General features: G+C 38.8%; 2 protein-coding genes across 4 annotated transcripts in view; both read right to left on the reverse strand.

Annotated features, from left to right (window-relative positions):
* Positions 1–26606, reverse strand: part of Hbe1 (hemoglobin subunit epsilon 1) — a 177272-nt gene that overhangs the window by 35502 nt on the left and 115164 nt on the right. The gene's annotated exons all lie outside the window — the stretch shown is intronic.
* Positions 9034–9957, reverse strand: Or51b17 (olfactory receptor family 51 subfamily B member 17). The gene has a single exon (NM_001001285.1). It carries the CDS (start codon positions 9955–9957, stop codon positions 9034–9036), a length of 924 nt encoding a protein of 307 aa, NP_001001285.1.

A 26606-nucleotide genomic window follows, 5' to 3' on the forward strand; every position in this document is an offset into this window, starting at 1 on the left:
TTCAGATCCACCTCATGTTTTCACTTTTCTTTACTTAAAGATTTTTATTTTTTTATTTTTGTGTGTGGGTGTGGTGCATGCTTGTTAGGGTATGTCTAAGAACCGTATAGACCAGACAAAGCCATAGAAATGCCTGGGCCTAGAGTTGCAGATGACTGTGAGTGGCTATGTGAGTGTTGGAAACCAAACCACAGTCCTCTAGCAAAGCAGCCAATGCTCTGAACCAATGACCTATTTCTCCATCCCCTCGATTACCCCATTATTTTATTCTGTCTCATATTGTTTGACAGAACATTTTGTTGTAATTTTACTAAACTTCGTTCTGTATATACTTTCTTTCTTGACATCTATGATATAACCCCAAAAGAAAAAAAGACTAAACAAAATTCTTGGCCAACAGTAATTAGTTAACTGCTATGAAATGTTTGAGTTATATTTTCAATGCAGTTACCCCAAGTGCATATAAATAAAGGACTCAGGAATCTCTACAAAAAATGTGCACAATTTGACAAAACAAGCAAATACACCTAGAACACTATGATTATTCCATAAATTTGGGGAATCCGTAAATTTTCATTATTGAAATATATGATACCTGAAGCATTGAAGATTACATTTAACTGGGCTTTAAAAAGAAAGAAGATAAGAAGGGGAGAGAGAGAAGGAGAGAAAGAGCGAGAGCGAGAGAGAGAGACTGGAAATTCCTAAATAGAAAATATTATAGTGAGGATTCTAAAATAACCTAATACATATAAATGTTGGTAGGTTTAAAATATTTAGGGTTTTTGGGACAAAATACAGTCCAATCATAAATTGGCAGTTGAGAGCACAGAATTATATGACAAGATTCAGAACAAAGTTACAATCTAGCACATGGGGATAATGGTGATCATATTGCTGAGGAAGGCAATCACAGATGCTACAGTCATGGATACCTATAAGTCCTTATTTGTAAAAGTAAAGGTTAAGCTTCAAAGAAGTCTTGATCTATGACCTATGCATAATTTATACACCTATGAAATCAATTCATTTCATTTGCATACAATCAAGAAAATTTGAAACAGGTATATTATAATATGAAAAATCAAGAGAAATGTGTTCCTGACACATAAAATTGTATCATTGTGTTCAGAGCACTTCAAAATAATTTTGTATGTTAAAAGCATCAGTAAGAAATGTAAAGAAATATTCAAGAAGACTGTGATAATAGCAATCTTTGTAACCTTTCCATCAATATTTAGTAAAGTACTATCAACAATCAGAGATACCTATAAAAGAATTATAGTGCAGTGTAATCTCTCTGAAAAAGAGACATTAGTCTGGGGGAAAATAGTCAAAGAAAAGTGAGTGAGCTCTGGAAATGGCACTACTTCAGAGTGTACTACCTGTGGAGACTCGGTCAGCCTGAGAAACTGAGTGGTAGCTATTCTGATAGAGAGAAAATAAGGACACTATCATGATCCTCTAGATTGTGACCTGTTAGTGACACAACTTGACTGCACAGAAGTAATGTGTGTACTATAATAAGCCAAAATTCCTGCTACAAGTATAACCCTCCTGTGGAGAGCAAGGAATGAGAAGAGAGCTTTACAGCCTGTTACACAGCAAAGAAGTCAGCCACAAATCTCTGCCTCCTGCCAGTTTCAATATGGGTCAGAGTGAATAAGCAGAAGACCCAGTTTGCTTCCTTCTAGACCTTGGAAAATCCAGGATTTAAGGACTAATACTAAGTAGTAACTCTATGAGAACAGTTAGAATTTGGTAATATGTGTTTTATTGACTTAAACCACAGAGTACCATATTTGGTATAAATACTCTATACTGATATTTGATTTTAGCATAACTGGCAGTGTCAGAATATATATTGGGTTCTCATGGATATAGCTAAGAGTGCTACAATCCCTCCCTTACTCCTTCCAGAAGCTATTTTGGATTTATTCTCATAAAGCAGTAAGCCCCGTGTCTTGGGCAGTTTGTCTGAAAGTCACAAACATCATCCAGAGATTATTCAGATATTTCTAAATAGGCTTCAACCATCTGCACACTCAGTGTTTTCTAATACCATTTCCTTAATCTGAGCCTATCATTGAGAATCTGTGTTTATTTATAAGAACTGTGCAGATGAGAATCACCCAAGTAGAAAACCATAGGCTAAGGGTGGCAACCTAAAGTCACAGCTTTGGGGAAATTGTTTAAACTCTTCCTCCCTTATATGCTTATTAAGATAGGAACTCTGGGAAGAAACGGTGGATTCTTCAGAATGTTTTTTTCTTTATAATAGAAAGAAATAAATGTATCCTGAAGAAATGAATAAATAGATGGACAGTTTATCAGAGGATGCTAAGGGTGATTTGTGTTTGTCCTTTTTTAGTAGAAACTTTGCAAGAGTAAGCGGTTCACTAATATAAAACTATCTGAATTTTCAAATAAGGTGAAGTTTTAAGATTTTTATTGTTTTTGGGCAGGTATGTCTCTGGTGAACTTGCCACTGTGAATAGTATAGCAGGAGTAGATGCTCGATGGTTGTAGAATTAAAGGTAATGAACTCAAGAATGGGAAGTCAATACATTACCTGAATTTTCTAGAATAAAGAAATTAAATTTTTGAAAAATCAAATATCTTCCTAAGGTTGAATATTATGTAATATAGAGAAATTCAAATTTAGCTTTCTATGGCTAAAATGTTAAGCTTATGTTTCAACTCTCATCTATTAAAAATAAGCAGTAACTCTCCTGTTCATTTTTGCCATTCAGTACAGCATGCCCTTTCCTTAAATCCTTACTTAAATAAAAATGTCTCTTACATTCTTAATTTCTCTTCCAGAATTGTTAGAAAGCCAGGTAGAAGATTTCATTTTAAATGTATCTACTGCAATTTGAATGTATATTTTCTTACCTGACACAATTTTCTCTCTGTGGTTTCTAATCATTGTCCATCACGCCCTCAGTATACATTCCGAATCCTAATGATACACAGATTTATTAAAGAACCAACTCCCAAGATGCCTTTCTATGTCATTTCCACGCAGGCTATTTGAGTATGCCAAATAAAAGCCAGGGAGCCACCCCATGGTTAATAGCATGTAATTGTACCAATGCTGGGAAACTCACAACCTGTGTAACTCCTGTTCCATGGGATCCAACACTTTCTTCTGGACCCCAGGGATCCCTGTTTCTCTCTCCCAACCCCCATCTCTCTCACACACACACATACACATATAAAAATAAAACGTTTTTTAGTAGTCCTTTGAGAATTTCATTCAATAAGTTGATTTTTGACCCCATATCCCAACTACTGCCAAATTCAAATTCACCATTTGCCCTACCCACCAACTTCATGCTCTCTCTCTCTCTCTCTCTCTCTCTCTCTCTCTCTCTCTCACACACACACACACACACACACACACACACACACACACACACATTTTTTACCCATATGTCTAATTTGTGCTGTACCTATATGAGGTGTGTTCTTCTTTCCACTAGAGCTGGTTGACCTGTAAGTGGCAACACTCCTAAAACTAATGTTTTACAGATGCTTTCCCAGCAGCTACCAATTGCCAGTAGCTCTTTGGCTTAAGTTGTGACTTCATGTCAGCTCTCCCTTTCCATAGTGACATTTCTTAGGTTTAAGCCTCTGTTAGGAGAATTTGTCATGCCAATTAGAGTCCTCGAAACCTCCAGACCTAGACTAGGGGAGAATTTAAACAAACATCTATATGGGTTGCTTGTAGAATAATTCAGTTCAGTTTTATCCAGGAACATATACTTATGAGCAATAATCACATGAAAAGATGTTCTTCATCATTAATCATTAGAGAAAGGGAAATCTACACCACAGTGAGGCATCATAGTGTGTCACCGAAACTGACTGGTAACAAGATAACAATTGTTGAGGAGCACATGGGCTACACTAAAACAGTAAAGTGGTGCAACAGTTAGGGAAACATTGTAGAGCCTTCTTAAACATACAATTACCATATTATTAGAAATTGCATTTACATACACATATACATGCAAATATGTGCATATGCCTTATGAAATTATTTTTTAATTATGGTTGTTGCACACAGGGCATGGTGAACTGTGAAATTCAGAAGACAGCTTTTAGTAGTTGTCTGTATTCCACTACATAGGCCATAGCGTCAGGCTTGGCAGCAAGCACCTTTATCCACTCAGACATCTTAGTGTCCCATATAAGACATTTCAGTGCCTAAATATTGTTTAGTCAACAAAACAAGGACTGTCTGACATGTGTTACAATGTAGATGAACATTAAAAACTTTCCTGAGATTAGCCATATACAAAGAAAAATGATGTGAATCCAATTACGTTGAGTCTCAAAATATTTCCAAGACAAAACCATCTTCAAATTATGACCCATGTGCTCTGTGGAGCTTCCACGGGTAAAATAGATTAAACTCCCTTGGCCTTGTCTTAAGAATTATATCACTGATAACTTAAGGTTGCTTTGTTATAAATAGAGCCAGATGTGGAGCGAGCGAGCAAGCGAGCGAGAGAGAGAGAGAGAGAGAGAGAGAGAGAGAGAGAGAGAGAGAGACAGCGACAGAGATAGAGACAGAGACAGGGAGACAGAGAGAACGTGTTGGAGGGAAGATAGACTAAGAAAATACCACTGAAATAACATGAAGTTCCTGTTTAGTACAGTGAAATGAATTCAAAAGTTTTGGGATAGCAATTTTTATTATATAACATTGCACTGAATTATATACTTGGAGGAAAATCAGATGGTAAATCATATCTCATACAGACATATAATGTCATTTTAAGCAGTCAACAGCTCACACTTGTGTGGAACCCAGGTGAGTGCATCACCGATCAATTATCAGAGAAGCTTAGTCCTGAAGTAGATGGTAGCTAACACAGAGAACAACAACTGGACAATGTTCAGTGAATGAGTTTGGAGCACTGCAGCTCTTGATGTCCTAATCAAACTCTTCCCTTCAGACCTCAGAAATCTATGCTGCAGAAGAGGCAGAATGGGTCTGAGAATTGTAGAGGTAGAGGATTGCTCCAGGAGACAGCATCTTGCAAACAGCAGGACTGATGCACGTTTGAGTTCAGGGGCTATGACAGCATGCACAGAACTAACACAAATTCCAGCCAGACAACCTCTGAGCATGAAGAAGAGCAGCAACACAAATTCCCACCCCAACCAAGGAGTCATTTACAACTGACACCTGCTGGAAAGAGAAAATCACATTGGGTGTATAAACCACACTTCAGAACTGGACTCCTGCCCAGGAGTAGCTGACAACACACAATAGACTTCCTGTCTTTTGTGAGACTTTTGTTTGGTTTATAATTTTTGCTATTTTGTTTTTGTTTGGATTGTTGGTTTGGTTTTTGTTGTTTGTTTGGGGAAACAGAAAGAATATTAATTTGGGTGAAGATGGGGGAATATAGGAAGAGTTTATGAGAGGGGATAATATGGTCAGAATTCAATGTATAAATGAAATTTAATAAAGAGCACACACAGTTGAACAGACTAAATACATTCCTTAAATTTATCGTGAAAACTAAAGAGAAGATCTCTACAAGACTAAGCCAGTCAGAATTTGCATATGGATGGAGAGAGTCTCAGAAAGTTTCACCTTGCACTATCAACAGTATGTGATGTCTGAAGAAAGAAGAATCATTTTTCTTTGGGATTTTAGCTACTAGTAATTGCCTATGCTCAGGTGGATGGCCCCACGCATCATGTTCATATAGGTAAAAGTAATTAGCATTAAGATAACGTTTTTAAGAAAAGAAGAGAATATGAACCTGCAAGATGAGCATTATGAGGCAAGGACTAGAGTTAGATATAATCATAACATATTCTATTAGTGCACAAATTTTTTAAAGAAATAAAATTATCTCTTTTAAAAAGAAGAGAACAAAAAGAAGAAAGTTTGGAGACAGGAAACACAGGATTAAGGATTGCATTATTTCCCCCATACAATCATTATACATAAACAAAGACACCATTACACATGTTTGCCTGTGTATACATGCTGGTATCAAGTCTCTTAGATCTTAAATATTTACATTTTACAATGTAACTCCGTGGTTCTTTCCATATATCAAAGAAAATAATCAAGAATAGACTTTCTTGTTTGTAGTGAGCCGTATTGGATTTGGGCCTAGCCGCTTTGTGACTGCATAGCTCAAGGTGGCTACTTGACTCTGGGCTGCATGGCCACAGAGGTTTAACCTTGAAATGACTGCCCTACGGACATGAAAACACCGGATGTCCCTGAGCAGATTCCTGAGAAGGGTTCGACCTTTTCAAAGAACATGTCCCTGGAAGACTGTTGCCTCTTTGTTATAGGAGGATATCTTGCAGTGTAGTGATTCATCTTATATCCTTGGGCACTTCCCAAACTCCCCCACCCTAAGCTTCAGTTCCAGCTTCTATTCCTGCCTCAGAGCTTTAAATGCTGTACATTTCTCTCAATAAACAAGACCTTGACAACAGAACTTTTGCTTGGTCTCCTTCTTCTCTTCACCCCCATTTTGGCCCACAGGTAGAAAGCCTCTTCGGGACCCTGAATAACTGGGTCCCCGCTGGCGGGGACACTTGTTCACTAAGCTCTTATGAATTCAGTTCCTAATATACCTACCCATTAACTTCCCACTTCACCTTTGTAAGTTAAGTTACTATTACCTTTAGTTCAGTCTCCTCTGACCTCTCCTGTGCCTACATTCTTCTTTCCTCACGCAAATCCATTAGTGTCAAATATCTTATGATTTGAAAACACCAGTGAATCTTTGTTCCTTCTTTCAATAGCCTATAATGACCCAGCCAACCTGAACTTTGGCATGTAATGCTTTGGTTGCTCTTAGAACATTCTTGGTCTCATTGACATCAGTTAGCTCTAGATGCACTTACTTATCTCTGCTGAAAGAACAAACCCTTAGTAAATTTTACTCTTCCTTCAAACCAGCATCTGCCCACTTTTGAGAGTCACTGTCTTTATTCACTTTTAAATAGTGAATGTCAATGAAACTTCCATGAAATAAGCATATGAAGGCTGACTCAAATTATTTATACTTCTACAAATTCAAATTTATATAAGATGTGTAAAACAATTATAAAAAAAGAGTAAGAAAGGTTTAAAATAAACCTGAGCTCAGGAAAGACTCTTAATGCAAGGCTCCAGTATCTATCACAATAAAGTGGAGTGCTAATACACACACACACACATTCACACACACACACACACACGTGTGTGTGTGTGTGAGTGAGTGTGTGTGTGTGTGTATGATTTTAAATTGTGCATTTAGAAACACCAATCAAAATTGATGAAGTATTAAAGACATATTTAAAGCTTAAAAGACAGTAAATAATGGCTCATGCAAGTCAGTTATAAAAGGGGAAAAAGAATATGAATTGTGATCAGGATAAAATAGAATTTACTTATGATGAAAACAAACTTAATTCTTGAAGGGTATAAAAGAGAAGAGAGAAATATGTAGTAAGGGACACAGTGACAAGAGAAATATTTTCTGAAGTCCTATGCTACATACATACAATGATAATAAATGGTTATTTTATGTTATCAAGTAATTAGGAGAAAGTTTTGAATAGTGCAAGACAAGACAATTACCAGCATGAATATGATAATTATTCTAACTCAATGGATAAAAATAGCACACACTATCCCATGAACCTGCTCAATTGTCATATACATGTTACAAATGAATTAAAATCAAATTGTCTACAACTACAATATCAGATTACATTTTACTTTTCAGTTATTCCAAAATATTTTCATTTATTCATCTAGAAAGAAACATGGATGTAAAATAATAAATGTTTGAAAAGTAAATTGGCATATATTTTATTTTGTTAATATTCTAAAAGACAGTTGTGCAAAGCAGAAGTAGTAAGTTGTATTTGGGGTATAACCTACATAAAGATAAGGTATGTTGGCAATATCTCAAAGTGGGAAGAAATAATGAGAAATATTTCACTGTAAGGTTTGCATTTATGGGATAAAATAGTATTATTTGTATGACAGACTATTAAATTCTAGAGAAGAAATAAAAATATTAGAAAAAGAAGTACAAGTGGGAGTGACTGAAAGAATGAAAATAGAAAAATGAAAACAGTCCAAAATGGTGGACATGGAAAAGTCATGGTGCTTTGTTAGAAGTCTGGTAGAGATGCTGAGTGTGTAAAGCCTGTGTGATGACAGCACAGTGTTCTGAGAACAAAGAGTGGCTCAGAGGGGCCTCACTGTGGAAAAGGTCATAGGCTACACGAGAAACTTCGTTTTCTAATTCATTATTACTATTTGAAATTAATATACAGAAGAATAGATTTCATTAAAGCATAGTCAAGGATACAGTATAAAGCAAAGTAAGTGAAATATCAATGAACAAATTCCAGGAAAAAACAGCATAAAACTTTACAAATGGCCATTGAATCATTTCAAAGGAAAACCATGCAGTGAGAAAGAGCAGTTTGAGAAATGGGAGGGTGCACTGGGTTTCAATTCTCATAGTTGAACTGATATTTATATAACCATCAAATGTATTCAGAATTGTCCCCTTTTTTTGCTGTCACTGACCCAGACTGGACACTTAACTTCTTTGGAAATGGCTCTTCTCCTATAGATACATGGTCTTAAAAATGCCATACTTCCTCTTTATAGAATATTTAATGGTCTTTATTTCCAAACAATGATGTCTTATTTTCCTACTGTTTTCTTCAGCCTTCTCTCAAGATAGACAGATGGACAGATGATAAATAGATAGATGATAGATAGATAGGTAAACAGGTAGATAGAAGATAGATGATGGAAAGAGAAATTGATTGCTTGATTTTGATATCTGTATAATATGTACATGCTAATTGAATAGCCAGATATAGTCATTATTTAGCTTAATTTATTGCTTTATTTAGTAATTTACATCCTAATTCTATAAAGAAGTAAAGAGATGTAAAGCCAAGTTCTTTTTCAGTATCCAGGAGACTGAAAATTCCCCAAATTCTCTAGATTATTACATAATTATTCACATCATCTTATACACAGAGTAGACGGAGAATGCTCCTCTGAATGTGCTTGGTCTTGATGCTATAAATGATGGGGTTCATAAATGGAGGAAAGAGAAAGTAGACATAGCTCATGGTGATGTGCACCACATGGGGGGCATGCTTTCCAAACCTGTGAATGAAGGTCAGGCCAATCACTGTGATGTAAAAGACCAGGACACAGCTAATGTGGGAGACACAAGTGTTGAGAGCCTTTGCTCTCTCCTCTCCAGAGGCGATGCCCATAACTGTCTTCAGAATAAGGACATAGGAAAAGACAATGATGAGTGCATCAAGGAAGAAAGTCAGGGCAACCAAAACAACTGGGTATATTTGGTTAAAGGTAATGTCAGCACATGCGAGTTTCATGACATCTTGGTGGAGGCAGAAGGCATGAGAAAGGACATGGGAATGGCAGTATGGGAACCAAAAGAGAGGTAGAATTGGGGGCACAAGAGATAAAAAGCCCCTCAGTACAACCCCAAGTCCTATTGTCATAACCCTGGAATTGGTAAGGATAGAGTTGTAATGCAGAGGTGTGCAGATGGCAACAAATCGATCATAAGACATAGCAAGCAAGACCCCTGACTCCACAATAGAAAGGGAGTGAATGACATAGGCCTGTAAAAAGCAGGCCCCGTGTCTTATCTCTCTGTGATTCACCCATAAAACAGCCATTACAGTGGGCATTGTAGTCAGTGTAACTGTGAGGTCTGTACCTGCCAGCATGGCAAGGAAATAGTACATGGGTTCATGGAGGTTGTGGTCATCCTTGATGAGGTAGAGAAGTGTGCCATTGCCCAGAAGCACAGAGATATAGATGGCAAAGAAGGGTATAGAGATCCAGTGATGAGCTGCTTCCAGTCCTGGGAAGCCAGTCAGCAGAAAGGGGGCAGCACTGATATTGGACCACATCGTAGTGTGCACACTGTAAAGCTCAAATTACCATTACTTTACTATAGTGACTGTCTCTCCTTCTCTCTTCATGCACATGTGCCACAGATTCATGCTTAGCAATAACTAACTACTCCCCATATGCATTAAAACACATTGTTATAACATCATGAAACTCTGTGATGTGTATGCAAAATGTTTCAATGGTTACAATGCAAATATGACAAATGTATCCACATGGATAGTAATTTTTCTTATCTAGATTGATGTTTGCTTTGTTTGAAAAACTTTTGTTATATTTGAATTTGAATTTGAATTTTTATATTTCTCGTTCATAAAAGAGACATAGTTATATTAGAAAACTTTTCTTACTTTCGTTTTACAATTAAGTTATACTCTGTTGAATTCTCCTCAAAGCCATGAGCTCTTCATGAAAACACAGGGACATGGCCGGATGATACCACATGTATTCTAAAAGGATTTAGCATTTTTCTAAACTCCATTCATGGGCCCCTCAAAAGAAATTCCACACATGCTTTCATATGCTTGCAGAAAAAAAGTCTGCCCCCCGCCAAGTGTGCTGTATCTTTCTATAAAGGGACATTTGTCTATTCTCCTGCCAACATCTCACAGGTGTAAGGGAGGAGTCTTCCCTTCTTTCTATCCCTGACACTCACTGACCCCATAGTCTTGTTCCTGGGTAGTTACCTGTCCTTGACCAGTCCAGACAGTTTCTTGTGAGAGACTATTGCAGAACCAGGTTAGAAATATACATGTGATGAGATCATCTCCTCAGAGTCTCTCCTTTTCAGACACTCAGGAGACCTCCCAATCTCCTTCTCCCTTCTCTGGGTCATTTAGTTAATGCCCTTAGGCATCTCAGATATGTCCACTGAGGCATATGAAGAAAACCAAAAACTCAGAAGCCTACCAACATAGATGGAGTCCCAAGAGCGTCATAAATACAAGCCTGTCCTTCATATCATCTTTCTCAATGACCAAAATTATACTAGTTGCGCTGAGGGTCCCATTTATGTCTGGTGATCCTGGAGCTTATGATACCCATTACATTTTGTCTTCCCTGCATCCTTTGGGAAAGTCAATTCTGGTTCACAAGAACCTCACAGGATGTACCAACTGCCACATGAACTGTAAACCTTAGGTGTCAAATCTTTTTCTTAAGATCAGTTTGTTTTCAGTCACATAAGTGTACATTTTGTGTCAGGTTCAGTTTGTTACCAGGACTTATGCCTTCAGCATGTAGTAGAAAGAAAACATACCATAATTTTACATGGAACTAGTATGACTGCATATATGTAATAGCCTAAAAGGAACATATAGAATGGCTCTCTGAAATCAAGAAACATATCAAGGGAAAAAAGAATAATCAAAATGAAAGGGAATTAGAAATATGAAAAATTCTAGCTCAATGTAGAAAGATCCACATGGATGTGGGACTAGATAAAATTTGATGAATTCAAACAAATAATTCATACTGACTAAATTAATAGTAATGGGAAACTGGATAAGCATATCAAGATATAGTAAACATGTAATAAATGTGTTGGTTGGATGAAGGCCAAGTGTTACCAGTATGGTAAGAGTGGCTAAGTACGGATTCCATAACAGAAAAAGGATAGAAGTGGGTGATGGAAGATGGCAGATTAACGGAAAACTACAGTAGACAGGATACCTGCCCATGCTGTAACTGTATACTTAGATGAATTTGGGGGGGCTGAACCCATCTGTGACTAGCACTCCCATTCTGAAGTGCAACATGACAAAGCCTCTCTTTCACTTTCTAGGCCTCTGCTCAACAATGACACACCTAGAACCACTATCCACAGGAAGAAGAATGGATGAATTTTGCTTGGCTTTCTGATGAGCACCAATGGAATAGCACAAATTTGATAGTTTTCGTCTTGGTCACATTGTTTTTAAGGTTCACTGATGCTTCAGTACAGATATGACATTTCTAGTGACAGATGCCCTGGATACCTAAAAGTATCACCTGTTTTTCTGTTAGTAGGTCTTTGAGCAGATTGGGATTTGGGCTTGTTACTGATATGCTGATGTAAGAATTCACTGTATGCCTTTGTTGAACACACAAAGTGATATTCTTTTTGCTAAAATGGACTGTAGGGTATGCACAGAATGCACATTAGTACATACTGCTAAACTGCTTTCTGCAGGCTGCTATTTCCTCCTTCGGTGGTGAGTGGAGTGAAGGTTTTCCATCCCTACCAGCACGTTACCTTATCACCCTGTTCACACATTACCCACCACTGATAGATGCATTCTCACACGGCATTGTGAGGTTTCAAACTGTATGTTCTGGATGATAAGTAAAAACTGAGTAACTTTTTATAAATATACCCACCATTTAAAAGTGTTTTATGTGAAAATATGACCTTCCTGAACTTTACTTCACTGTCTAATAGGATCATTGGTCTTTCTTAAATTCATTTCAAGATGTTTTTTTACATATTGTATAGCTAAGTCCCCTGGGAGAGTATATAATATTAACATGCAATTCAGAAAATCATCTTCACTATTAATAATATTGTTCCTAATCAGTTTAATATTTTTATTTTTATGTCAGCTGTATACAGTTATGCTGTGTTTTTACATGTTATATAATTTCAATTGTATTTAAATCAAATTGAGAGAGAGCAATGTTAAAAGCTTATTTGAATTGCATGGTACTCATTCAATTAGTTTATGTCATATTTCTTATTTTAAAACATGTTTCTTTATGCTTCAAATTCATGTTAAATAGACTGGAGGTGCTTGGATTATTTGCTTGGTGATTGCATTTCATATGTAAATAGGTCAGCTAATTTATTTCTCCATTATCAAGCAAGTTGTTCCGCCTGATAACAGAAAAGGAGCCAAGAGCAAATACTTTGAAAAGTATTTTTTGTTATATAAACGTAACATTTCTACCAAATCCTATGAAATACTCTGACTCTAAATTAGAAAAACTAGGATGCCATAGGATACTGTTACTTTCAGAGAAGTTTTTTGACCAAGATTTGCCAGATGAAATTAAATGCAGTGTCTAATTTCTACTTTTACTGGCTTTATCAACATATAAAGACAAGACATCATAGATAACTAAGTCCAGTTTTATTACTAGACAGGTTAAACAAATCTATTGGTTAAAGTGGGAAGTTATTTATTAATGTTGTATAAAAAATTGACATTCATGTTATTAAACTGACATCTTAATACTTATATTTATACCTGAAGATTAATGCTGTTATCCAGCATTTAGACAGAGAAGCTTTGTTGCAATGGGTGGGAGCTAACAAAGAGACTTCAAAGACTAGTAAGAGTGCTCAGAGAATGTAACTGCTAACTGCTTGACTTATAGGACACCTATAAGTCCCTCAAAGGCTCATAGCATGGTCAGGACTATCACAGCATACCCCAGTCCCTGGTACTAACTTCTGTCATAAATGTGATTGATGGTTTGCATAGGCTTGGCCCAGGGAGTGGCACTCTTAGAAGATGTGGCCTTGTTAGAGGAAGTGTGTCACTGTGGGGATGGGCTTGGAGACCCTTCTCCTAGCAGCGTAAGGATGCTTAGTCTATTCCTGGCTTCCTTTGAGTGGAGATGTAGAACTCAGTTCCTCCTCCTGCTTGGATGCTGTGATGCTGCCATGTTCTCACCTTGATGATAATGGACTGAACCTCTGAACCTGTAAGCCAATCCCAGCCATGGTGTCTGTTCACAGCAATAAGACCCTATTGCCAAAAATTGATACCAGGGACTGGGGTATTGCTGTGATAGGCCTGACCATGATTTTGTTTAGAAGAATGTGGATTTTGGGACTTTGGATTTGGAAAGCCATGGAATGCTTTAAATGGGGCTTAATGGGCCATCTTAGTAGGAATACGGAAGTCTTTGTTACTGAGAATAATTTGAATTGTGAAGGCCTGACCCATGAGGTTTCAGAGGAGAATAATTTCGGTATCTGCTGTAAAAACTGCTTTTGTGATATTTTGGTAAAGAATCTGACTGCTTTTGCCCTTGTCTGAAGAGTCTGCCTGAGGATAAGGTGAAGAGATTTAGATTAATTGCTTTGAAAAAAGAAATTTCAAAACAGCCTGGTGTAAATTCTGTTGTCTGGTTACTAAAATTCATTCTTATAGAGTATTTTAAGTAAAAAAGGGAAGTTGAAAGAGGAAAAAGAATTTCAGGGATACCAGGAAGTGGAATGGAGCTGAATCCTGTGTTCAAGGATATTACATGGAATTAAGGGAGTAATGACCTTGGGACAAGATCCCACCCAGCTAAGTGGGATCCAGGCAACTTAGTACAAACTTTTAATCCCAGGAGGCAAAGACGAGCAGATCTCTTGAGTTCACCAGTCTAGAACAAAGCAAGTTCCAGGTGAAGAAAAACTTAAATCCAGGTGTGGTGGTACACACCTTTAATCCCAAGAGACAGGCATACAAATCTCTAAACTCAAGGTCAATCAACAGACTAAGCATCCTCCGGCAGCTAAGAGGAGGGTCTCCAAGCCAACCCCAACAGTGACACACTTCATCTAACAAGGCCACACCTTCTAATAGTGCCACTCCCTGGGTCAAGCATATGCAAACCCTCACACATGTATATACTCACTTATATGTGGATATTAGTCATAAAATACAGGTAACATGCTGTACTCCACAGACCCAAAGAAGCTAAACAAGAAGAAAGGCCCCAGCAAGGAAGCTTTGATCTCTCTTAGAAGGAATAAAATAGTCATAAGAGACAAATGGAGGAAGGAAACTGAGGAGGAGGGGAGACAGAGGAGGAGGGGAATGGGGAGTTCAGCATCAGATGCATGAAAGGGCAGAAGAAATGACTAGATGGCCACGAAAATGAATGGAAATCAGCAACTGATGGGGTGAGGAGGTTGAGGGCTTCTTCAGGATTAGACAGAGACCTCGGATAAGGGAGATGCCCAAGAACCAATGGGGATGACCTTATCTACTCCTCACAAGCCTGTGGATGTGAGTATAAAGCCAACTCCTAGAGTCAAACAAGAACCCCAGTGGACCTACCCACAAAATTTTCAACCCAAAATTCACCATGTCTACAAGTAATGCAGGAATGCAGGATTGAGCAGAGATTGAGGGGAAGGCCAACCAATAATCTGTCCAACTTGAAACCCATCCCATGGGCAAGCACCAATCCCTGACACTATTAATGAGACCCTGTTATGCTTGCAGACAGAAGCATGTTATCCTCTGAGAGGCTCCACCCAGAAGCTGACTGAGACAGTTACAGAGACCCACAGCCAAACAATGGATGGAGCTTGGGTCTGTTATGAAAGAATAGGAAGGATCATGGACCCAGAGTGGACAGGAACTCCACAGAAAGACCAACAGAGTCAACAATTTGGACCCTTGGGGCTCTCAGAGTTTGAACCACCAACCAAAGAACATACATGGGCTAGACCTAGGCCTCCCCACACATATGTAGCAGATGTATAGCTTGGTCTTCATGTGAATCCTAAAAAACTAAAAAGGAGGCTATCCTAAAAGATATTGCCTGTACAATATTGCCTAGCTGGGCTTCCTTGTCTGACTTTAGCAGAAGAGGAAGTAGCTCACCTCACAGAAACTTGAAGTGCCAGGGAGTCCTACCCAGTCAGAGAAGAAGAGGAGGAGGAGATGAACAAAGGATTGTAGGAAGGACTGACTCGAAGGGGATCAGTGAGTGAGATATAAAGTGAATAAGTAAAAAAATAAAATGAAAAAAGAGCGTCATCCCACATCAAATAATTTAATTTTAAAATTTCCTCACAAGTATAACCAGATGTTTGGGTTTTAGTGAATTTCAAATGTAGCCAAGTTGACAACAAAGAATTGCCATCAATGAGTCTATCCTTTATTAACTTGGCACATGCTTATATTGCCTTAAGTCATCCTTAGTTTTCAAATAAAAATAATTGTGTCATAATTACACCTAACATGATATAGTTATCTCTGTGTAGCTGCAAATGATATATTTGTATTATAAATTTTAGAGTAGGTGACAATGTCCCTTGAGGGACATTACATTACAATCTCATAGTTAAATATGATAATTATTGATATCCTCTTAATTATTGATATATTACATGATAATTAAATCTAGGAAATAAAACACAAATATTTGTACAAACTTATTCTTGACAGAAATACTCAAGTCGACCCGCGGATCCCGGCCCGCAGCAGCTCTCTGCTCCCAGACCCGGTGAGAGAGAGACCCAACCGCCTGGTCAGGTGGGCACTCCTGAGGCTGCAGAGCGGAAGAGACCACCAACACTGCTCACCCCTGCCCACATCCCTGGCCCAAGAGGAAACTGTATAAGGCCTCTGGGCTCCCGTGGGGGAGGGCCCAGGAGCAGCAGGACCCCTGCCACAGACACCGCCGGACCCTGAAGGAAACAGACCGGATAAACAGTTCTCTGCACCCAAATCCCGTGGGAGGGAGAGCTAAACCTTCAGAGAGGCAGACAGGCCTGGGAAACCAGAAGAGACTGCTCCCTGCACACACATCTCGGACGCCAGAGGAAAAAGCCAAAGACCATCTGGAACCCTGGTGCACTGAAGCTCCCGGAAGGGGCGGCACAGGTATTCCTGGTTGCTGCCGCTGCAGAGAGCCCCTGGACAGCACCGCACAAGCAAACCTGAGCCTCGGGACCACAGGTAAGACCAAATTTTCTGCTGCAAGAAAGCTGCCTGGTGAACTCAAGACACAGGCCCACAGGAACAGCTGAAGACCTGTAGAGAGGAAAAACTACACGCCCGAAAGCAGAACACTCTGTCCCCATAACTGACTGAAAGAGAGGAAAACAGGTATACAGCACTCCTGACACACAGGCTTATAGGACAGTCTAGCCACTGTCAGAAATAGCAGAACAAAGTAACACTAGAGATAATCTGATGGCGAGAGGCAAGCGCAGGAACCCAAGCAACAGAAACCAAGACTACATGCCATCATCGGAGCCCAATTCTCCCACCAAAACAAACATGGAATATCCAAACACACCAGAAAAGCAAGATCTAGTTTCAAAATCATATTTGATCATGATGCTGGAGGACTTCAGGAAAGACCTGAACACACTTAGGGAAGCACAGGAAAACATTAATAAACAAGTAAAAGCCTACAGAGAGGAATCGCAAAAATCCCTGAAAGAATTCCAGGAAAACACAATCAAACAGTTGAAGGAATTAAAAATGGAAATAGAAGCAATCAAGAAAGAACACATGGAAACAACCCTGGATATAGAAAACCAAAAGAAGAGACAAGGAGCTGTAGATACAAGCTTCACCAACAGAATACAAGAGATGGAAGAGAGAATCTCAGGAGCAGAAGATTCCATAGAAATCATTGACTCAACTGTCAAAGATAATGTAAAGCGGAAAAAGCTACTGGTCCAAAACATACAGGAAATCCAGGACTCAATGAGAAGATCAAACCTAAGGATAATAGGTATAGAAGAGAGTGAAGACTCCCAGCTCAAAGGACCAGTAAATATCTTCAACAAAATCATAGAAGAAAACTTCCCTAACCTAAAAAAAGAGATACCCATAGACATACAGGAAGCCTACAGAACTCCAAATAGATTGGACCAGAAAAGAAACACCTCCCGTCACATAATTGTCAAAACACCAAACGCACAAAATAAAGAAAGAATATTAAAAGCAGTAAGGGAAAAAGGTCAAGTAACATATAAAGGGAGACCTATCAGAATCACACCAGACTTCTCGCCAGAAAATATGAAGGCCAGAAGATCCTGGACTGATGTTATACAGACCCTAAGAGAACACAAATGCCAGCCCAGATTACTGTATCCAGCAAAACTCTCAATTAACATTGATGGAGAAACCAAGATATTCCATGACAAAACCAAATTTACACAATATCTTTCTACAAATCCAGCACTACAAAGGATAATAAATGGTAAAGCCCAACATAAGGAGGCAAGCTATACCCTAGAAGAAGCAAGAAACTAATCGTCTTGGCAACAAAACAAAGAGAATGAAAGCACACAAACATAACCTCACATCAAATATGAATATAACGGGAAGCAATAATCACTATTCCTTAATATCTCTCAATATCAATGGCCTCAACTCCCCAATCAAAAGACATAGATTAACAAACTGGATACGCAACGAGGACCCTGCATTCTGCTGCCTACAGGAAACACACCTCAGAGACAAAGACAGACACTATCTCAGAGTGAAAGGCTGGAAAACAACTTTCCAAGCAAATGGTCAGAAGAAGCAAGCTGGAGTAGCCATTCTAATATCAAATAAAATCAATTTCCAACTAAAAGTCATCAAAAAAGGTAAGGAAGGACACTTCATATTCATCAAAGGAAAAATCAACCAAGATGAACTCTCAATCCTAAATATCTATGCCCCAAATACAAGGGCACCTACATATGTAAAAGAAACCTTACTAAAGCTCAAAACACACATTGCACCTCACACAATAATAGTGGGAGATTTCAACACCCCACTCTCATCAATGGACAGATCATGGAAACAGAAATTAAACAGTGATGTAGACAGACTAAGAGAAGTCATGAACCAAATGGACTTAACGGATATTTATAGAACATTCTATCCTAAAGCAAAAGGATATACCTTCTTCTCAGCTCCTCATGGTACTTTCTCCAAAATTGACCATATAATTGGTCAAAAAAAGGGCCTCAACAGGTACAGAAAGATAGAAATAATCCCATGCGTGCTATCGGACCACCACGGCCTAAAACTGGTCTTCAATAACAATAAGGGAAGAATGCCCACATATACGTGGAAATTGAACAATGCTCTACTCAATGATAACCTGGTCAAGGAAGAAATAAAGAAAGAAATTAAAAACTTTTTAGAATTTAATGAAAATGAAGATACAACATACTCAAACTTATGGGACACAATGAAAGCTGTGCTAAGAGGAAAACTCATAGCGCTGAGTGCCTGCAGAAAGAAACAGGAAAGAGCATATGTCAGCAGCTTGACAGCACACCTAAAAGCTCTAGAACAAAAAGAAGCAAATACACCCAGGAGGAGTAGAAGGCAGGAAATAATCAAACTCAGAGCTGAAATCAACCAAGTAGAAACAAAAAGGACCATAGAAAGAATCAACAGAACCAAAAGTTGGTTCTTTGAGAAAATCAACAAGATAGATAAACCCTTAGCCAGACTAACGAGAGGACACAGAGAGTGTGTCCAAATTAACAAGATCAGAAATGAAAAGGGAGACATAACTACAGATTCGGAGGAAATTCAAAAAATCATCAGATCTTACTATAAAAACCTATATTCAACAAAATTTGAAAATCTTCAGGAAATGGACAATTTCCTAGACAGATACCAGGTATCGAAGTTAAATCAGGAACAGATAAACCAGTTAAACAACCCCATAACTCCTAAGGAAATAGAAGCAGTCATTAAAGGTCTCCCAACCAAAAAGAGCCCAGGTCCAGACGGGTTTAGTGCAGAATTCTATCAAACCTTCATAGAAGACCTCATACCAATATTATCCAAACTATTCCACAAAATTGAAACAGATGGAGCCCTACCGAATTCCTTCTACGAAGCCACAATTACTCTTATACCTAAACCACACAAAGACACAACAAAGAAAGAGAACTTCAGACCAATTTCCCTTATGAATATCGACGCAAAAATACTCAATAAAATTCTGGCAAACCGAATTCAAGAGCACATCAAAACAATCATCCATCATGATCAAGTAGGCTTCATCCCAGGCATGCAGGGATGGTTTAATATACGGAAAACCATCAACGTGATCCATTATATAAACAAACTGAAAGAACAGAACCACATGATCATTTCATTAGATGCTGAGAAAGCATTTGACAAAATTCAACACCCCTTCATGATAAAAGTCCTGGAAAGAATAGGAATTCAAGGCCCATACCTAAACATAGTAAAAGCCATATACAGCAAACCAGTTGCTAACATTAAACTAAATGGAGAGAAACTTGAAGCAATCCCACTAAAATCAGGGACTAGACAAGGCTGCCCACTCTCTCCCTACTTATTCAATATAGTTCTTGAAGTTCTAGCCAGAGCAATCAGACAACAAAAGGAGATCAAAGGGATACAGATCGGAAAAGAAGAGGTCAAAATATCACTATTTGCAGATGACATGATAGTATATTTAAGTGATCCCAAAAGTTCCACCAGAGAACTACTAAAGCTGATAAACAACTTCAGCAAAGTGGCTGGGTATAAAATTAACTCAAATAAATCAGTTGCCTTCCTCTATACAAAAGAGAAACAAGCCGAGAAAGAAATTAGGGAAACGACACCCTTCATAGTAGACCCAAATAATATAAAGTACCTCGGTGTGACTTTAACCAAGCAAGTAAAAGATCTGTACAATAAGAACTTCAAGACACTGAGGAAAGAAATTGAAGAAGACCTCAGAAGATGGAAAGATCTCCCATGCTCATGGATTGGCAGGATTAATATGGTAAAAATGGCCATTTTACCAAAAGCAATCTACAGATTCAATGCAATCCCCATCAAAATACCAATCCAATTCTTCAAAGAGTTAGACAGAACAATTTGCAAATTCATCTGGAATAACAAAAAACCCAGGATAGCTAAAGCTATCCTCAACAATAAAAGGACTTCAGGGGGAATCACTATCCCTGAACTCAAGCAGTATTACAGAGCAATAGTGATAAAAACTGCATGGTATTGGTACAGAGACAGACAGATAGACCAATGGAATAGAATTGAAGACCCAGAAATGAACCCACACACCTATGGTCACTTGATTTTTGACAAAGGAGCCAAAACCATCCAATGGAAAAAAGATAGCATTTTCAGCAAATGGTGCTGGTTTAACTGGAGGGCAACATGTAGAAGAATGCAGATCGATCCATCCTTATCACCCTGTACAAAGCTTAAGTCCAAGTGGATCAAGGACCTCCACATCAAACCAGACACACTCAAACTAATAGAAGAAAAACTAGGGAAGCATCTGGAACACATGGGCACTGGAAAAAATTTCCTGAACAAAACACCAATGGCTTATGCTCTAAGATCAAGAATCGACAAATGGGATCTCATAAAACTGCAAAGCTTCTGTAAGGCAAAGGACACTGTGGTTAGGACAAAACGGCAACCAACAGATTGGGAAAAGATCTTTACCAATCCTACAACAGATAGAGGCCTTATTTCCAAAATATACAAAGAACTCAAGAAGTTAGACCGCAGGGAAACAAATAACCCTATTAAAAAATGGGGTTCAGAGCTAAACAAAGAATTCACAGCTGAGGAATGCCGAATGGCTGAGAAACACCTAAAAAAATGTTCAACATCTTTAGTCATAAGGGAAATGCAAATCAAAACAACCCTGAGATTTCACCTCACACCAGTGCGATTGGCTAAGATCAAAAACTCAGGTGACAGCAGATGCTGGTGAGGATGTGGAGAAAGAGGAACACTCCTCCATTGTTGGTGGGATTGCAGACTGGTAAAACCATTCTGGAAATCAGTCTGGAGGTTCCTCAGAAAATTGGACATTGAACTGCCTGAGGATCCAGCTATACCTCTCTTGGGCATATACCCAAAAGATGCCTCAACATATAAAAGAGACACGTGCTCCACTATGTTCATCGCAGCCTTATTTATAATAGCCAGAAAATGGAAAGAACCCAGATGCCCTTCAACAGAGGAATGGATACAGAAAATGTGGTACATCTACACAATGGAATATTACTCAGCTATCAAAAACAACGAGTTTATGAAATTCGTAGGCAAATGGTTGGAACTGGAAAATATCATCCTGAGTGAGCTAACCCAATCACAGAAAGACATTCATGGTATGCACTCACTGATAAGTGGCTATTAGCCCAAATGCTTGAATTACCCTAGATCCCTAGAACAAACGAAACTCAAGACGGATGATCAAAATGTGAATGCTTCACTCCTTCTTTAAATGAGGAAAAAGAATACCCTTGGCAGGTAAGGGAGAGGCAAAGATTAAAACAGAGACTGAAGGAACACCCATTCAGAGCCTGCCCCACATGTGGCCCATACATATACAGCCACCCAATTAGACAAGATGGATGAAGCAAAGAAGTGCAGACCGACAGGAGCCGGATGTAGATCGCTCCTGAGAGACACAGCCAGAATACAGCAAATATAGAGGCGAATGCCAGCAGCAAACCACTGAACTGAGAATAGGTCCCCTATTGAAGGAATCAGAGAAAGAACTGGAAGAGCTTGAAGGGGCTCGAGACCCCAAAAGTACAACAATGCCAAGCAACCAGAGCTTCCAGGGACTAAGCCACTACCTAAAGACTATACATGGACTGACCCTGGACTCTGACCCCATAGGTAGCAATGAATATCCTAGTAAGAGCACCAGTGGAAGGGGAAGCCCTGGGTCCTGCTAAGACTGAACCCCCAGTGAACTAGTCTATGGGGGGAGGGCGGCAATGGGGGGAGGGTTGGGAGGGGAACACCCATAAGGAAGGGGAGGGGGGAGGGGGATGTTTGCCCGGAAACCGGGAAAGGGAATAACACTCGAAATGTATATAAGAAATACTCAAGTTAATAAAAAAAAAAAAATACTCAAGTCAATTATAATTCTTATTTCTGCAACTAGTCACATGACCTTAGTTGTAATTTATAACACCCTTCATCTACTACCTGTATTACCTTTACCCTCAGCAAGTACTTCAACATGTCTTGGCTTCCTTCCTGTAGGAGTGACCCATACCTTCACTGGTGACAGTCTATGCCCTTTGTCATCTTTCCTATATTAGGTTGTTGTAGTTTTCTATTCACTTTCATAACAGAACATGGTAGCACCAACAGATGCCCTAAAGAATATCTTGTTCTCCAGACCCCCCAAAAAATCCTTTTTTGCATCATGTGGACAACCAGTTCTATTTCTCCTTGGTAATACTGATCAATCATCCCTCATAATATAGTCATTCCTTTCTTTGACTTGAGAGCATCAGAAACTCATGCTCATGAAGAAGTCAGTTTCCAATTCAATAGAATGTTTTCTGTGTACCCTCATAGGATGCTCCCTACTTTAGAACCAAAACTACTAGGTCTGCAGAACTTAAGTTTACTGGGACAGGAAGCAAATATTGTCTTAGTTCTTTACTTCAGTTAGTAGTGAGAGGAACTATTTCCTTTTCCACACCTTGATTCCTGTATCATAGATCCTGATTATGGAAGAAACCAGACCATATGCTGAATGCTGATTCAAAAATATATCATGCCTTCTGGAGAACTCTGCCTCAGTCCTTCAGGCTACTGTCACCTAATTGGAGCTGTAAATGTGTCTTCAAGAGGCCATTTGATCTTTCTATCAGGCCATCTACTTCAGGTGGGGAACGTGGTGAGGACAGTTGATTCCATTAATATGAGGCCACTGTCACACTTCTCTGGTTATGAAGTGATTGCTTCCTTGGTCAGAGGCAATATTGTGTAGAATATCATCGCAGTATATAAAACATTCTGAAATCCCATAGACGGTGATTTAGACAGAAGCATTACATGTGCAGGGAAGACGAATCAATAACCAAAATAAGTATCTCTACCAATAAGAACAAAGAATTGTTCTTCTTATGGAAGAAGTGATCGAATATAGTCAATCTGCCACCAGGTTGCCAACTCGCACCCCAAGGAATAGTGCCATATGTGAGACTTGAAATTGTTCTTTGCTGTGTTTGCAGATCTGGCACTTGGTAGTAGATATATCCAGATAAACCTTGTGTAGAAATCCATGTTGTCAAGCCTAAGGATAAACCCCATTTCTACCATCATGGCCATTTTGTTCATGGTCCAATTAGGCAATGACAGAGATGTCTGGGAACGGAATAGGTCATTCTACTTGGTTATTGAAATCCTCCTCAGCTACAGTTACATTTTAATGAGCATTTATATGGAACACAAGCATCTTCACATCCTTGGCTCTATCCTTTGGATAGATTTATCCACATCTTCCCCAGATGTCTTTTCTCACAATTTCCCAATCATGCTATTTCCAAGTACCTGGCCATTCAGCCAGTCCATTAACTACAGCTCATGAATTGGTGAACAACTGCATGTCTGGCCATTTCTTCTTCTAAACAAAATGGGTAACCATGTATAGTGCCTATAGTTCTGCCCACTGTGAAAGTTGTCCTTCACCAGGATCTTTCAGGGTTTTCTCAGGAAGGTCTTGTGATTTTGCAGCCGTTCACTTCTGGGTGGCACCTGAAGACATGCAGAACCATCAGTAAATTGAGCTCTAGGTTTCCTTTCACCAGTCAACTGGTTATACGGCACCCCATGAGGCTATAGGTATATGATTGGCAGCAGATGGCATTGTAATGGGAATAGAAACCTTACGAATTTAGGCAACTTCTTTATGCAACATGCTTGTGTATTTATGACCTGCTTGGCCAGATCATGCATATCCCACTTCCATTTGATAATGGTTTCTGTTGTGCTCATCCTACTTTATGAATTGGTGGGTCAGATAACACACAGCTCACAATGAGTAACTCAGATGGAATGATAACTTGGTGGCCCATTATCAAATGTTCAGTTTCCACTAAGACCCAGGCCAATAGCTCTCAAAGGAGAGTAGTTGTTTCTAGTTTATGGTAAAGGCTTGATTCAAAATCCCAAAGATCTTTTCTATGATTCACTTATAGGTATCTGTCAAAGGTGCTAAAGAACATCCCTATCTGTCACAGACACCTCAATACCACAGAGTTTGCTGAATCATATGGTCCAAATGGAAGAGCAGTTTGCACAGCAGCCCAGACCTGTTGAAGCATCTTCTCATGTTCCACCCACCACTCAAACCTAGCAGCTTTCTGAGTCACTGGATATATGGTCCACAGTAACACATCCAAGTAAGGTATATGCTGTTTTGAGAATCCAGATCAGTCCACTAAATGCTGTGCTTCTTGTTGGTGGAGAAGCCAGATGTGATAACTTGTCCTTGATCTTCGAAGTAATATCTCTATATGCTCAAAATCTCTGGTTGCCTAAGAATTTTAATGAGGTGGAAGGAGAATTAAATGTTGTTATTTTGAGACAGGATATCTCTATGTAGCCAATTCCAAATTGGCCAATATGTATATTGGGCAAATTTGCTATATATCTCTGTCTGGTCCTAAATTCATGATCCCACTGCAAGAGCCTATAAGGGTTGATATTTTGGTACATTCCCTGGATGCTCAGATAAACAAGATGCTGCTGCCCATACCAGAATTTGCTGGCTAGCTTTATTTGCAATCAAAGACTTTCCTCCCAGCCCCAAGTGTGTGGTCAACATCTAGCCTCTAACTCTAATCTTAGATTAATCCCCATACGGGTCATTGTGCTCAATATTACGAGTTCTTGCTACCGGAAAATCATATCTGCTAACTAAATGAGAAGAATTTTAAAGGCCTAACTATTTTAACCCAGTGTGTTGAAATATGTTTGACTGGGTAATACTTCTACCTACCTCTAAGATGTCTTGTTAGATTACCCAAGGCTTTGACAACCTATATCTCAGTTACATTTCTTCCTTTTATCGATTCATTACTCTTAGATTTTAATACTTATATTTCTTTAATAAACACAACTTGGCTCAAACTCTCTCATTCACATATACATTTAAAGAACTCAACCTGTAATGGGAAAACAATGTGTCCAGTGACTTGGTCGTCTGTGAATGTGTAAGTTTGCTTTCTTAACAGTAGTACAAATGTCTGCACAGGGTATTATTCCAAGATAACTCTTATTTCACACAAAAAGATTCCCTTTTCTCCTTTAATTTACATATTTTTCCATTACAGAGGGAAGATGGCTAATTGTTCAGTTTGTGTTTCTATATCATAATATAAATAAATCACTGACCTATCATTAGGAAGGAAGTCAATGCTAAAGCACTGAGAAAAATATTAGAAACTGCTAATAAAAGTACCATATTCCCAAGATCCAGCATACTCACAAGGGAGGAAGATACAGAAGGAAGGAGACAGATGAGAAGGGAGGGCAGGCAGGGAAGGAGAGGCAGTGAGCAGCCCAAATTGCAAATGGTCCCTAAAGAGAGGTTTCTAAAATAAATATCCCTACCAGCCAGGATCTCATGCAGTCTCTAAAAAACAACAACAACACATAGACATCATGAGTAAATCCTTCTCAAAGCTGAATATCTGAGGTTTCTGACAATGTCACCAAAGAATGGACAAGGTCAAAATCTCAGGTCAGTGAGGTTACATAATAAATTTTCTCTCTGGGATTCATTGCAGGCATCAGAGCACAGAAAGGTAGGTTCTTTGTTAGAGAAAAACAATACTAGTACTTGCCAAATCTATCAGCAATAGTCCTGAGTCCTAAAAGCATTCCTACACCTCTACACAGAGAGTGAATTGGTTTCTAGAAATGGCATGCCAGTCTGTGTGGTTAAGTGATTTAAGGAAATGCTTAAAGCTGAGGATACCAGACGGTGTTAGAAATGTACGAAAACTAATTCACCAATGACTCTTAAAAGGACTCAAGCTGTGTCTTGAAGATTATGCTAGTTACTGAACATTTGGAGTGTCCTAGGAAGCCAATATCAGTTTAAACTGCTTTAAGAAAAAGGAAATAGACAAAAGCTCAGAAAGATGTCCTATTGAAAAGGACTGAAG

The sequence above is a fragment of the Rattus norvegicus genome, chromosome 1 (genome assembly GCF_036323735.1).
Source record: "Rattus norvegicus strain BN/NHsdMcwi chromosome 1, GRCr8, whole genome shotgun sequence".
NCBI classification, from domain to species: Eukaryota; Metazoa; Chordata; class Mammalia; order Rodentia; family Muridae; genus Rattus; species Rattus norvegicus.

Excerpts from the sequence above, each read along its gene's own strand:
- Or51b17 (NM_001001285.1), bottom strand. The coding sequence starts at position 9,957 with ATGTGGTCCAATATCAGTGCTGCCCCCTTTCTGCTGACTGGCTTCCCA.